This window comes from Marmota flaviventris, chromosome 3 (genome assembly GCF_047511675.1).
Source record: "Marmota flaviventris isolate mMarFla1 chromosome 3, mMarFla1.hap1, whole genome shotgun sequence".
Taxonomy (NCBI): Eukaryota; Metazoa; Chordata; class Mammalia; order Rodentia; family Sciuridae; genus Marmota; species Marmota flaviventris.
Window position 1 is genome coordinate 17,903,470 of NC_092500.1, and position 15,734 is coordinate 17,919,203.

General features: G+C 44.3%; 1 protein-coding gene across 1 annotated transcript in view; it reads right to left on the reverse strand.

The window, feature by feature from the left end:
• Stab2 (stabilin 2) overlaps positions 1 to 15,734 on the reverse strand; it is a 153,398-nt gene that overhangs the window by 50,380 nt on the left and 87,284 nt on the right. Inside the window, exons 34-42 of the mRNA XM_027926098.2 lie at positions 15,600 to 15,731; positions 12,497 to 12,625; positions 11,199 to 11,255; positions 9,920 to 10,015; positions 8,932 to 9,127; positions 7,424 to 7,519; positions 3,830 to 3,875; positions 2,898 to 2,974; positions 1,697 to 1,822 (exon numbers count right to left, since the gene is read on the reverse strand). Of these exons, the coding sequence (XP_027781899.2) occupies positions 1,697 to 1,822; positions 2,898 to 2,974; positions 3,830 to 3,875; positions 7,424 to 7,519; positions 8,932 to 9,127; positions 9,920 to 10,015; positions 11,199 to 11,255; positions 12,497 to 12,625; positions 15,600 to 15,731 (955 nt within the window). The remainder of the gene's footprint in view (positions 1 to 1,696; positions 1,823 to 2,897; positions 2,975 to 3,829; positions 3,876 to 7,423; positions 7,520 to 8,931; positions 9,128 to 9,919; positions 10,016 to 11,198; positions 11,256 to 12,496; positions 12,626 to 15,599; positions 15,732 to 15,734) is intronic.

A 15,734-nucleotide genomic window follows, 5' to 3' on the forward strand; every position in this document is an offset into this window, starting at 1 on the left:
TTAAGTATTAAATATGCATTCTAATTTTGTCAATTAGAATATAAATGTAACTAGACAAAAGTATTAAATACCAATAAAAATGTCAGTAATAAGCTTAGTGAGGTTGATAACTGCTCTTATAGAGGAGACTGCACATATCCTTAGGAAATACATAATTACTAGGGATAAATGGGATATGATATATGCAGATCATTCTCTAATGCTTAAGAAATATGTATATCTAGAAAGGGAACAAATGATAAAGCAAATGGGGTAAAATGTTAATGGGTGAACGTAGATAAAAGCAGGTGGGTCTTATTTGTATTACTGTTGCAACGCTTCTTGGTGAGATTTTTTTTTCCCAACTAAAAAGTGAAAATTCAGACAAATCACTACCATATACCTTCACAGCAGAACTGTGTGTAGCAGTATGTATATTTTTGGGGAAAGTTATTCTATGCATAGAACACCCTGTATAACATGAGACATTATTTTTGTTAAACAGTAAAAGTGTACATAGAAAAGTGGAGTAATATAAAAGTAGAAGGTATCTGTCCTTTTTTTTTTCAAGGTTTTATTTTGATGTTTTACTTACTTTGGTACCAGAGATTGAACTCAGGGGCACTTAACCACTGAACCACATCTCCAGTCCTATTTCTTGTATTTCATTTAGAGGCACTGAGTTGCTTAGTGCCTCACATTTTGCTGAGGCTGGCTTTGAATTCGCCATCTTCCTGCCTCAGCCTCCTGAGCTGCTGGGATTACAGGCATGCACCATCGCACCCCGGTAGTGGCTATGCTTTCTGTTTTCAGTATTGGGGATCAAATACAGGGCATCCTGCATGACAGGTAGGCGCTTTCCACGGAGGTACTTCCTAGCCTGAGAGAAGTTATTTCTAGAATTTTGCCTTCAAGCCTATAAGCCTTCTGAAATAATTATTCAGTAAGAAAATGCTACTTGTATATATATGTGTGTGTGTGTGTATGTATGTGTGTGTGTGTATATATATATGGAAATTTAGAAGTTCAGGCACCTCCCTTATTTTTAATTGGAAACCGCTGGTGTCTGGACATCGCAGGCCTCCATACCCCTGTGGCCGCAGCATTTCCCACCCTCCTGCTTTCCCGCTAAGGCAAACCGAATAAGGACCCCAGCAGCTGTGTGTCTGCAGAGTACAAGGCCACGTATCAGTGCCACGACCAGCCATCAATTCAGAAACTGGCAAGGGGCGATGGGGCATTAAGAAAAACACACAAACATTTAGAGAGAAAAGCGAGATCAGGTGGGAAACTGAACTCTGAGAACAGCGCCATGCGGGCTCCGCATGTTTATCCTATCAGTTTTATCATCAAAAGGTTATTTGTGGTTAAGTTTCTGCAAAGCAGGCAGGCTGGAAGGTCACAGTGCGGACGAGACATTGTGGTTCTGTCACTATGCTCAGAATTCTCTATCCCTGGGACTCAGCTTCTGCATTTCAAGGTTTGAAACTGATAACTCTGAGCGTTAACCCGAAGTGTCCCCATACACCCAGTGTCACCATAGCAACGGGGCCACAGGCAACTGTACTTTTGCACAGGGGGATCCCAGCACAAATGCACCACAACCACGAGGCAATCAGACACCCGAATCACATCACCGCTCCCCACACATCAGTCTCACTTAGTAGGGCTCTGACTCTCACACCACTTCCACCGGATGGCTGAGGCTGTCACCTACCAAGGCACACGATGCCGTCGCCTGTATAGCCCTCCTTGCACACGCACACCCGGCTTCCGGGGGTGGTTCTTTTGCAGATGGCGTTGGCAGAACATCCTCCGTTGCTGGTCTCACAGGCGTTGATGGCTGTGGAGGAGGGAGATAACACAGAAGAGGAGGGAGAGGGCAGAAGATGTACTGATGCCTTTTACTTAAGTCAACGAAGAAACAGAAGAGACTTTGAAACGACTCCAGCAGGCATGGGATTAAATATGGCGGATTCCCCAGAACAGAGGGCAAGAAAAACACTCCGGCTATTCGCCCTGTTCAGCTCTTTTGCTAACAGGGGCTACATGTCCTGCTGCAGGAAACATCTGGCGACCAGGGGCATGGCACCTGGCATCCTGGGAAAATTCCTGGGGGTAAGGGGATCAGGAGGCAGTTGTTGGATGGATCATTGTTCAGCTCTGCCAGACTATGGACCCCAGGCTGCCAGGACGTGGTGCTCAAGAGCAAAGTGACATTTTAGCATTGCTGTTTTTCTAGTGCTAAATGTGTGCTCAGGCCACCATAAGAATAATAGCTCACCTTTCTTAGCACTTTGGAGATATGAATCTGGGTTACATTGAACAACCCAAGAGGAAGCCTCTCATTATCCACAATTTGGAGAGAAAATAATTGGATAAAGAACAGGCAACTTTCCCAAGGTAACTTAGATTCAAACCCATGGAGTCTAAGGAGAGACTGGGGTGTCAACAGCTGCATGGACAGAGAGGCCACTTAGCCTCAACAGCACTCTGCACGGAAGGTAGTTTGAAGTTGACTTTATGAACGTGTTAACAGGGCTCACAGCAGTTAAAGGACCCATCCAAGACCACAGGGCTCATAGGAGGGGGAATCAGGGCCTAGTGCCCATTATGGCCCATTTTAGGGTCCTGATGACCCAACCATGCCCTTGGCCAATTAAAGCCATGGTTTCCAAAGCTGCACTTGCCCTCAAGGCAGTGCACCTCTGCTCTGAGCGTGGAACAACTGCTGCCCATTCCTGCAAGCCCATCCAAGAACAGTGGGTTTCCCATCGCTGGTATAACCAGCTGCCAGTTCATGTAACTCACCACCCATGGCTGGCACCAGCTGCTGGGGCCCATTAATGCTCAGCAATGCAGACTCTCAAGAGGCCGGAGGAGCCTATCTGGTCCCCAGCAAACCCCTCTTCACTCACCTGTGCAGACCGTCCCGTTGCCTTGGAATCCTGCTGCACATTTGCATGAGGCTGTACCATCCGGGTTGAGAAGGCAGCTGTGGCGAGGAACGGTAGATGGTAGGAAGATACTCAACCTCCTCCACATGACTCACATTACCCCGTTGTCCCCACATCCCAGCCCCTGCCTGCAGGAGGCCCTTGGAGGTCAGTCTAGGGGTGGGAGGAGACTCCATTGCTGGTGTGTCTCCATCACAAACAGCGAAGACTGCAGCCATGAATCAGGCAGACTGTCCAATACCTACGTAGATGTCAGCCCAGGAATAAAGAGAGTGGCTACTGATCTTCAGAAAGTGACCGACATGCAAGCAGCTGAGCTTCAAGCCTTGTCTTGTGTCATCTACGCATTATCCCATAACCCCAGCAAGAGGGAATTACTATTACTTCCATTTTCAGATAAAGAAACTGAAATTTAGAATAAGCAATTGACGGGAGGTCATGCAACAGTGACAGTGACAGAGGCTGACTATGAGATCAGGTCTAACTCCAGCTGATGGGTTCTTAATGTCCTCACTAAACTCTCTGGAAATGGGAAGTGTGAGCCCCATTGGAGTGAGGAGGCCAGCAGGCTTGGCTGTAAATCAGGAGGCAAGCCTACTGAGGCAAACTCGCTCCTCCTTGCTTCTGTGGGAGAGTCCTGGTGGCTTGACCAGGGACAACAACTGGCATTGGTGTCAAAAGTACCGAGTGAGTCAGAGGACAGCTTGTTGAAAGGGCTGGATCTGGCAGGCTGATGGTGGCCTCGTTAAAGACCTTTTCAGTTTCATAGTTAAATTTATCCTAAGTCCTCAGAAATGCTGTCAGGAAACTAATTCCTTGAGGACTGAGCCTGGGGTGCAACTGGGAAACAATCCCCTTTGCATTATCCCCAAAGAAGGCCGGAGGGTACCTACTTGGCACTGGTGTGGCACATCCGATTGCAGTTGTCTACTGTGATCGCTGAAAAAGAAAACCCAGTTGCTGTGTTAGTCTTCACATGAGAATTTTCTTTTTCGCAGCTGGTGCTAGGAAAAGAGGCAGTTCCTCAGAAGTAGCTGGTATGCATCGTGTTAACTGTGGGAATCCATGTGACCATGTAAGTCCTCTTTTACATTTGGCTGCCAGGGAGCTCAAGCCATATATGAAGGTCAGATATACTCATGGAGTGTCTCCTGATTGCTGGCCTCTGTGCTAGGCAGGGAGGTTACAGGGATGAGTCAAACGCAGGATCCTCCCTTGAGTGTAACTACAGACTCATGGAGCATCAACCTAGGTGTCGATGTGCATCCCCCTCCCCACCCTGTTTTGATTTTCTACTTGTATATCTACTTCTCATGCTATTCTTTCTAGTTTTTCATCATTTTGTGATGCACTGATACAAACAAGCAAACTCGACAAACAACTAATTTGATATTTGCGTGTGTAGAAATAGCCCAGGGCCTGAGACACAGCAGGCACTGAATCATCACTTGCATTATTGCTAAATTTCATGGACACAGCGAGGGTTATTGCCCTTGGATGTCCAGATAGTCCAGCTATTAGAATAATTGATATTCCCTGGCAGGGAAGAATCCTGAAAGAAATCATTAGAGAGGAGAAAAGAGTACCCCTCATGCAGGATGCTCATGCTGAGAGCTTTTGGAGTAAAAATCTCATTAGCCTTGGCCTTATCATGCAGGTCCTGAAACACGGACCTGGCTCTAAAGGTGATCTGCTTTATGTTAGAGGGAATATTTATACACTCAAATGGGTGCAATGGAAGTGTGTGCTTTTGTGTGTTTTCTTTTTCTTTTTTTTTTTGGGGGGGGGTACCAGGGATTGAACTTGGGGGCACTCGACCACTGAGCCACACCCCCAGCCCTATTTTGTATTTTATTTAGAGACAGGGTCTCACTGAGTTGCTTAGCACCTCGATGTTGCTGAGGCTGGCTTTGAACTCACGATCCTCCTGTCTCAGCCTCCTGAGCCGCTGGGATTATAGATGTGCGCAACCATGCCCAGTTTGTGTGTTTCCTTAAATTTAAAAACTCCTTTTTTCCATTCTCTACCTACTGAAATCCCAATCGTCTTTTAGTTCTCTCTGGAACGGGCTCTAAGTCTTTGATTAATTGGCAGTGACTCCACGGTGGGCCCTTTGGAGAAGGATTTGGATTTTCTATCTTTGGTCTTTGGTGATCTAGCTTTGCCCGCCTCAGTAGCTTCTCCACCCAGCAATCCTCTGCCCCCATGTGGTGAAGGCGCTCCCCCTCCCACTGTCTTGACAAGGTCACAGTGAGGATGAGTGCTGGCAAAGCCGTGCTGGTTGCTGGGAAACCAAAACCATGAGACCCTTTTTTATGTAACTGGGACTTTTCATTTTCCTGCTCATGTTCCTGACAGGAGGCATGAGTATGTTAAATTCCAAACCAAATTAAATTTCAGGTGGCTAGGACATAACAGGTAGTTCATGCCTTGAAGGCTGTTCTACTACCCGTCAGCATGTCGAGAACAAAATAGAAGGCTGCTCCTCTATCTCAGTACATTGAGGAGAAAACTGATAACGGACAACAATAATTCTCCAAAAGGTCACAAGAATTTTAGGCACCACATTGAGTATATCAACTAAAAACCCAAGCCCATATTTCCAGCCTCTTAGGAAGCCTAATCATTATGCTATTATACAAAGCCCACCATAGTAGTTTTATTTTGATTAAGGATTTAACTTAGGAAAGTTAAGACATATAAAGATACATTCTCCTCTTTTCTATAAACCCTCTTTTACTTCACATAGGGACTTATGATGAGCATAGTTATAAGACATTTTTAGAATAATGTTAGAAACATTATTTTGTTTAGATTCTTGGGTTTAGAATTCTTAAGTTTTTAGTTGTATGGGTTTCTGATATGCTTTAAGAAGTATGGTTTATAAACTTTAGGGTATTTTAAGTATAAGATTTAAGGGGACTTCTTTAGATGGGAATTTCAGATTAGCAATAAGGTGCAGGTGTACTTTAAACTTGAAGGTTAATGATAGGTTAGGAGACTTAGTGTCTGGTTACGTAGTTTGGCATTAGTCAATAAGAAAATAGCATATCTTGGGAAAAATAGTACATCTTGGGAAAATCTGAAAAATGTGAATTAGTGATGCATTTTATTAATGATTCTGTACCTTTAATAATTGATAACTAAAGGTCACATCCTGGAAAAATGTAAATTGATGTTACATTTTTCTATACCCCTAATGATGGTTATGGAAATTTCATGTCTTGGCAAAGTTTTGACACTGTAAGATCAATGACATATTCTGAATCTATAATGATGAGAAAAATTGCAATAAAAGATGACCCAGAGAAAGCTACGTGAGAGCACTCTCTGAAGATTGCTCCAACGGAGCGACTCCTGTCTCATCCTTTTTGCCAATGCCACTCATCCTTCAGGACTCCTTGGACCCCACTCCTTGGACCCCGGCACCATGCACCCCTCATTCTGCAATCCTTTGATCCCCTAAAGGTGCACAGCTTGCCCACACCTTTGTTCTCTCCCGTGCGATTTCTTCAGCTTGGCCTTCTCTTCCCTCTCACGACTCACCTGGAGCACAGCAAGAACCCGTGCAAAGTGGTGAGGCCAGAGAGAAGGCCCTTCCCAGACCCTGGTGGGACAATAAGCTGACACCATCCCTGGAGGACAGATGGCTAGACCTCCCCACAGAGTGCTACTTCTGACTCAGAGGCCCTCATCTCTTGGAATTTAACCAAATAGATTAATCAGACAAATGCAGAAAGATGCGCACGGGGTGTGCTCATGTGGCCTTGTTTTGTAGTTGGGCTGGGGCTGGGGCTCAGTGATAGAGCGCTTGCTCAGCACGCATGAGGCCCTGGGTTGAGCCCCAGCACTACAGCACAGAACAGAACAAAACAAAATGACAAAACAAAGCAAAAAACCCAGGGTAGTAAGATTTCCTGATCCCAACCAATCTTGTTGGGACTCATCTACATAACTATTTTTTTTTCTTCTTTTTGTGGTGCTGGGGATTGAACCCAGGGCTTTGTGCACATGAGGCAAGCACCCTACCAACTGAGCTATCTCCCAGCCCTATGTGACTGATTTTTGGTTTGCTTCCTTGTTTTCCCCACTGTCTTCTCCTTTCTTTTTGCCCTGGGACAGTTGAAATTAAAAATTAATGACATTTATCTACATTTATTCACATGGAAAAATGTCTATTATCTATTGCAAAGTGAAAAAGGGAGATTGTAGAACAGCCTGAAGCCTCCGGTCCCCTGTACACTCTACACTCCTGGACACGGCTCAGAGGCTGGTACAGAATGTCAGTGACAGTGTTTTCCTGCCCTGGGAGGGTGAGTAATATTTCTTTTCTTTTCTTTATTTTACAAACTTTGTGCTGCAAGAAGGCAGTATGATTATTGCCAAAAGAAGCAATAAAGGTGTCATTTATAATTTAAAAGAACAGTATGTAGCAGCCAAGAAGTGGAGCTAGGAATAGAAGATAAACATGAAGGGCTCGCTCTTACCGCTGTCGCATCTCACGCCTCGCCATCCAACGTCACATTCACAGGAGCCGTCACCTGAGGGTCCTTGGTTGCATCTCCCGTGGACACAAGGACACGCTAAGTGGAAAGATGCCTGAAAACAGTCAGATTCCGACCCACGTCCAACACCTTGCTTATCATTTACTGCAGCCTATTCTAGGATACCATTGTCTTTTATGGAGGGGGCTACAGTCAGAGTGAGGGCGGAGCACAGGTGGCAGGGACGCAGGTTCAAGGTGAGCCAGGTCATGCTCCAACACAGCAGCTCACACCCCAGCTTGGGGCCCTGTAGCACCATAGTGACCCAACTAGCGTTGAGTGCCTCGGCCAAGGTTATCTGAGGATCCAGGTTATGTGGGGCCCCTTGGCACAGAATCATGTTTATTTCCAAAGACTGGACTCTAAAGAAGCCCATTCATTTGATTCTGGGTTCACAAGAACCTGTGTGCACCGCCATGTTTTTCAGGAACATGGGTGTTGCTATCATGGATTGTAAGACTGTGTGTGTCATGTGCACAGGGCAGCGTTTCTAAACATTGACCTGGACCTACTAACCTTCTCTTTGAGAACTGGATGACAGCTAGGGGTTCCTTCCCCCTCAAAAGGGTTTGTTGGACTCCATGACTGTCCCTGTGGCTTTAGGTTTGGAACTCCTGCACAAGTGCAAACACACAGTTCTTCCAAACAATCCAGAAAAAAATGTAAGTAGTCTAATTTCAATGGCCTATTATATGGCCATATTGTAGTGATTCAATTATATATTTATTTTGCCCGCCTTAGAGCAGCTAATGAGAAGACAGTGACAGCTCAGTTCCTGGTTTTTAGTACCAGGTAAAACAAGGATTTGTTTTATAATCATGGAGTAGGAACTTTCTCCTTCCCTCTCACAGGTGTGTTTCCCTGGGCACAAAGAAGCTAGGGTGCGAACATGCAGATGACTTAGCTCAAACTCAGCACCATTTTTGCAAAAACAAAGCACAGAGCTTGCTGATGGCAAATCAGTAGAGTGATCTTTTCAAAAAGGATGTGCTTGATTTAAGAGCCAGGCTTTGGAGTCAAGCAAAGTGTGCCTTTCTATCTCAGTCCTGCTTCTCATCAGCTATGGCCTTGGGGGAAGTCAACATCCTCATGTGCAAAATGGGCACAGCAATCCCCAAGTATGTAAGGTTGCTCCTGTATGGATTAAATGAGATAATGTGCACAAGTCTGCCTTTCAAACTGTTGAGCGATGTCCATCATGAAATGTTAACGATGATAACTAGTGTGTAGGCCTGGGAATATCAGCGTAGGTTGGTAGGTCCAGATCAATGTTTAGAAACGCTGCCCTGTGCACATGACACACACAGTCTTACAATCCATGATAGCAACACAGGGGGGTCCGAGTCTGCCTGGAGAGAGGGCTGAGGGAGCGGGGGAGGGCTGGCTCTCTCCTCGCCTTGGCTGGTTAGTCCCTGCAGCCTGGGGCCTGGCCTGCGGAGGTGGGTGCGCACCTTGGTCACAGTGGATGCCATACTTGCCCTCGGTGCAGGTCTCGCAGGCCGTCCCGCTGAAGCCCTGGCCACACTCACACACGCCCGTGCCGTTCACACCGTCCAAACAGATGCCATTCCCGAAGCAGACGTTCTGGGGTCTCCCAGGGCAGGCCTGGCACTGGGGGCCGAAGAAGCCAGCGCAGCACGCTCTGGTCTGAAACACAAGGACAAGCTGAGTGCGCATGTCCCTCGGTGGCACTCCAGGGTTGCCTGTCTCTTTGACCCCAGGCTCATGGGGGACGGAGGTGGAGCCCCGGAGGATGGGGAGAAGCTGAGCAACTTCCCTGGTATGAGGCAGAGGATTGAGACCCGCAGGCCGTCGCCATCTCCAAACGAGGGCCCCTCACATCAAATGCTACTTCATGTCCTACTGAAGGAGGGGAGGCCTCTGTGGAGGAGGCCTCTGGCCTTTTATGAGAGGATCTCCTAGAGTTCAGGGGAGCCCTGGAGGATGACCATTTGGGTTTGGCCTGTCTTTTTGCTTAGTGCATTAAAACATAAAAATTTTTCCAGCCCCGAGCTCTGTAGCTTAAGGGCCAAACCATCTGGTCTTTGCTAAAACAGAAGAGGGCATGTCTAATATTCTGGGAAAGAAGCAGGTTGGACGTTATAAATGACCCCCAGAAACCCTTAGCTTTGGGGTCCCATTTTCTAAATGACCAGGGGCACCTCGTCTTGCCTTGGTGGCAGCCACGTCTTCTGTCTCTTTTTGCTCTTGCCTCTCAGAATATCGATTTCTTCACTGTACAATCGAATGTGGTGGCTTTTACCCATTTTTTGATTGGCAGGGCTGCTGTTTCATTGCTACCGCTATCATTTGACGAGGACAAAGATGGGCAGGGGGGAAGAGGAGATGGGCAGAGTACGCGCATTTTGGAAGTCTGACCTGAGATTGAGTTTCCTAGTGTTGGAGGGATGAGAAGGACAACGACAGCATTATACTCACGATGGTCATCTTCACACACTTGGGCCGACACCCAAAGAACATGGACCGCTTTCCCATGAAATAAATGGAATAGATGCATTTCTTTGTCTCATCGCCCTACAAAATAGCAAAGATTCTGTTGACTTTTTAGTTAAGAAGTTTTTCATTCTCTAAAGGCGTGTAAGTGGGTGAGATGTTTCTGTCTTTCTGACCAGTGTGTTTTGGACAGAGAGGGCGTGGCTTCTCTTATGGGTTCAGAGCAAGAAAACATAAAGACACTATGCTGCTACAGAAGGCCAGGTGGAAAAATCCAAATAATTACACTGGGAGGTAATACCCCCCCAAAAGAACACTCCTCTAGAAACCAACTCAACTTCAGAAGAATTGTAGAACAATTCTGATAGCATCTTTGCAATCCTGTATATTCATTGACCTAAACCTGCATTTCTATTTTTATTGATTTCTATTTTCCCTTGGCCCAAGAAAAGATTTTTTTTTGCTTATAAACATTTATAAATATACAAAACGAAGTTAAAACTCAAGTGAGAAAAATCAGCATTCATTATTGTTACCATAAATTATCATCATCATGCTGTGGAAGATGCACAAGTGTTCATACTTCATAACAGTCCTATCAGAAATAGCTATTATTACCAAGTATGTAATCCCAGCAGCTCTGGAGGCCGAAGCACTTTTTCATCAAAAGTGAGGTGCTAAGCAACTCAGTGAGACCCTGTCTCTAAATAAATTTAAAAAAAAAAAAGGCTGGGGATGTGGCTCAGTGGGTAAGTGCCCTTGGATTCACTCTCCAGTATAAAACAAACAAACAAACAAACAAATAAATAAAAGTAGCTATTATCAAAAAGAGCTACAAGCTGGGAATTAATCCCCAAACATCTACCTCTCCTGGGTCTGACTCTGCTTTTTTGAGGAAGTTAGCTATAACTACAAGTATCAAAGGAAATCAGTCAGGGGGAACACAGCAGGCTGGATCTGGTTTTGGATATGGAGTCTGTCCTCTCTGATAAGATTTCTTGCTGTGGTCCTCCACTGGCTACTGTGAAAGATGCAGAAAGTGAACAATCCCGTCCAGCAATGTGTTGATGTATGAACCCACTTCTATTTAGTTATTAATGAAATCTTGCCTTGGTTCCTTTAAAAATGCACTTAAGCCTTGATGAAGATGTATACAGGATAACAAAGAATGCATTTACAACCAGGCAAAGGAATGAAGGAAGGAAAACGAGGTCTGATTTTTCAGTCTGGACGCCCACAGATCTGGAGCAGACAAAATACTTACTAGTGGTTTGGTTCCTAATGGGCAGATTGGTTTCTGGGGACACTTTCCACACTTGCCCTTGGTAAAACAGAAACAAAGGAGAAATTTCAAGGTTATTAATTTTAGTGCAAAACGAGGCTGCAAATGTTTTCTAGAGCTTGGAGCTGAGGAATTGAAAATGAGGGAAAATAAAATCAAATAAATAGATGAAAATTGGGGAAGATCATCTGGTCAACCTCTTTAATGTTCTTTGAGACAAACCCATGAACTGCTCTATGGTTTGCATGTTTGAGGATCACTTTTCCCCCATAATGTTCTTCTGACTCTAATAACTTTTTAAGGTGTGGAGGTCTCAACTCATTTAAATCCAAATTCCTTTAACAATAACCCTGATTTACTGAAAAACCGTGAGATTGGGCCAGATTCAGAGACCACCAACGTGTTACACATGTGCCCAACCTCAGGAGCTAGACCTGGTCTAGCTGAGGGGCACAGAGTCAGGATACTCCAAAGAAATAACACCTATGAAGGGCAGATGTTAAAATGCAGATGTTAAAATACTCAAGTGCAACCTACTCCTAAAATAGAAAGAGGCCTGCCTGTGTATCCGGTTCTTAACTTGGTACCTACTGGGTGGTATAGTGTGGTTATTCAGAATTCTGGCTCTGGGGCTGCTGTTTGCTAATGTGTGAGCCTGGGTGCATTATTAATCTTGCTGTGGCTCATTTTCCCATCTGTAAAATGGGTACAGTGAGAGTACCTACTTTGTACGTGTTGTGGGGAAGTTTAGAGCAGCCCCTGACACACAGAGAGTACTTAATCAACACCAGCAGTTATTACTGTTAGTAAAGGATCCTCCGCTGTCCCATGGACTGAGGCGGAGAGCCTCCATTTGAGCATCCCATAATACACTGAAATCATCCATTCCTAATTTCTCTTCTAGTAGACCAGGCTTAGCCAATACCCGCCACAGGTGCACCCCATAGCCCCCCCCCCCCCACCGCCTGCACATTTTCCCTTGGAGGAGAGCTGTGGCTTCAGGCTCCTGCTCAACACAGCCTCCAGGTGGCCTTTCCCAGGCACCCAAGGAGCACCCTGTTGCACTAGATCATGAGCCCGTCAGGGACAAAGCTCATCACATCTTATTTATCTCTGCAGAACCACAGCCCATGTGTTCCTGGGCACATACATCAGAGACGCTCACTGAGTTGTTTTTGGACTGAGATATCTTAAAAGAAAATTCTTAAGCTTAAAAAATTAAAACTATAAAAAATAAGTCATCACCCATTCCTTGTGTCTTGGTTCTGGATATAACTTACCTGTACAATAATGGTGTCATTAATATCACATCGATTCCTCTGAATTTCCAGAACTTTCCCCAGGCCGTGGATCACTCCCTTGTCAGTGGCAACATTGGTGTAGTTTATTGGAGCCTCGTTTACATAGAGCTGTGAGCAAGAGGACTAAATATTATGCTATAGTAAATTGAAGGGAGATGGGGAAGATGGGAATGGGGGCTGTCAATAGGACAGCAGCCCAGGAGCTATTCCACTATGCACGTGGAAGGTGGCATACCACGGTGGACAGGACAGAGCTCTGGCTAGGAGAGGGGAGTCTGACTATAGTCCTGTATCTGGCACCATCTAGTTGAGTGATTTGGGCCTGTTGTTTTCCCTTCCTGAACTTCAATGTTCTCTTTTGTAGAGGAAAGAGGTTGTTCTAGGTGAGCTCTGGGATACCTCTCCATCACTCAAAACAATTGTTTTACATTCTTGGGAAATATACTGCCTTGTGATCCTTATATCAGGTCTGCTGGCAAGATGGCAGTGTGGACGTGCTCAGCTGGGCTGTGGCCTGGTGGTCTTGGGGGTGTGAATGCCTTCTACCACCAAGACACGTGGGCTAGGACTGTCCTTTCAGCACGTTTCTGCTCTGTGTTTAATTTGCAGATGACTCTTGGAAAGGTTAAATGGCATTTATCAAAGAATTAAGACAACTAGAAAAGAGTTTTAAGAATGACGTATTTGGAATGGTGTGTGTGTGTAGAGACAGCTGGGCTAAGGTTGAGAGAAAAGGAAAACCTCATTACAATACCCCCAAATCCCATTATCTCATAAGGGTTTTAAATTCACCAAGTAATACATAAAATAACATCCTTAGGCATTCCCCTTGGCAATATTAAGATGACCCAACTAGGTGCATAGATTTGCATTTCCACTGAATATTAACATCCTTTAAGATTTACTTGTAGCCCAAATGAATTTCTATTTGAATGTTGAGATAAATCATAGCTGAGTTCCATAGACATGTTCCAGGTCTGTATACACTGGGAAAACCACCAAGAAACCTTATTTAGTCTCAAATAGTGATTACAGCACAAATTTCCAGAATTCCAAGATGCTGAGCTGTTTTTAGGTACCCAAAATAGCAGAGCATTTGAAGTTGCGATGTTGCTTAATTTGGCATGAAGAAAATAAGTCTGAATCACTTCTATCATGAAATATATTCAGAGAAGTTAAGGTTTTGATCTAAACGTTGCTTCCTCATTTGAAAACATTTTCACGCATGTCCATTGTCATAAGAGAAAAACCAGTAAGAGCAAAACCTCTACTGTATGAACAGCTCTTGCTCCATTTCTAGACAAATGGAAAATGAACACAAAAGCACTATAACTGAGTCAACTAAGTGCTCGGGAATGTTCATTTCTACACAAGGAAATGAAAGATGGCGGATGGAAAAGAGACCAGAATTGAGAGCTCTCTATCCACAACATAGTTGACAATATTGCAAAGATAAGATTATATATTTAAAAGTTTTCCTTAAAGTTATCACCATTGAACTATTTGTGGGAGTCAGAGAAAAATATTTGGAGTTAGATTAGTCTCCAAATAATAAAGAGTACAAAGGATCTCATTTATCTCCAGATAAAAAGATTTTACATAAAAAGTTACTTGTGATTCAATGATGACACCACTGAAAAAAATTGTTTTTAAGATTACACTTTTTAAAGAGAATCAAATTATTATTACTTAAAAGCTTTTGAAATTAAACTTTCATTTTAATACAGTCTGTTGTGTTTCTCTGTCTTTTTTTTTCTTGGTACTGGGGATTGAACCCGGGGCTTTACCACTGAGCCACGTCCCCGACCCTTCTTATTTTTTTATTTTGAGACAAAATCTTACTAAGTGGCTTAGGGCCTCAAGAAGTTGCTGAAGCTGGCCTTGAATTTGTGATTCTCCTGCTTCAGCCTCCCAAATTGCTGGGATTGCAGGTGTGTGCCACCACACCTGTAGTGTCTCTTTAACAATTTGTTTATATTAACTTTTCTTGTGAGAATTTTAGAATTCTTTTGTGAGGTTCTTGTTAAGTTTTCATAGATTCAACTTTCTAATATATATATTTTTTATTAGAGCATTTTAATTATACATAGTATTTGGGTTCCTTTTGGCAAAATTACACACACAAGGAATTTGACTTCAATCCTTACTCCCCCTCTTTTTTCTTCCCCTTTTCCTCCCTTTCTACTCTACTGATCTTCCTTTCACTCCTTTATTTATTTATTTTTAATATATATTATTTAGTTGTAGGTGGACACAATACTTTTTTTTTTTTTTAATTTTATGTGGTGCTGAGTTTTGAACCCAGTGCCTCACGGGTGCTAGGCGAGCACTCTACCACTGAGCCCCAGCCCCAGCCCTCTTTATTTATTTTTGGCTGGTACTCTCTATGTATACGTAAAGGAGAAATCCCCTTTCATTCATTTATATATGTATATACCATGATTCTATTAGATTCATTCCATAGTTATTCCCCTTAATTTTTTTTTAACTCGGTATTTGAAATACATGAACAGAATTTTTATATTTGAAATATATTAAACACTTAGTCTACTAGTTCTTTTTTTTTAATGAGTTCTAATCATTTAAATATTTCAGGAGAGTGTGAGATAAATGCTGGAATCTCAGTGTGGTGCTCAGTCTTGAGACTCATCTCTATCAGCATGGAGTGATGATGACATGATTCATTTGGCTGCTGTGTCCTGCATATGTCTCTGGGCTCCTTATGTCCTGGAGCTGCTGCCAATCCTGGGACTCGGCTGAGCTCCCAGGTGCCATTCCACCTTGGAGACCACCTGAGGCACTCAATGTCAGGTTTGCTGTACTGGTGCTGAGGGTCACCTGTGACTGCTGGGGACTCGAATACCACAATTCCTAAGGCCACCTTCCTACCTGCAGGCTGACCTCGGGGCAGGTGACTGGGAGTTCCATGATCTGGCTTAGCTATCACTCTTTCTGGTCAAACCAAAGACTGTTTTGGGCTGCTAAGGCTTAGGAAGCAGCGGTGAGATTATTCCAATATGGAAGAGATGGGGGTCATAGGAGCTAAGCCCCCTGTCCCTGGGCTTACGCAACAGCGTCACACCTGGCCATTGTGGAGAAAGAAGCCGAGGAGGTAGGAGAAGCCCAGCATGGTCTCCCGGTGCATGCCCTGGTGCAGTTCATTCTTCAGGAGCTTCTCCTCGGGGACCACGTGGTACCGCAGGACGTCCTCCTCCTG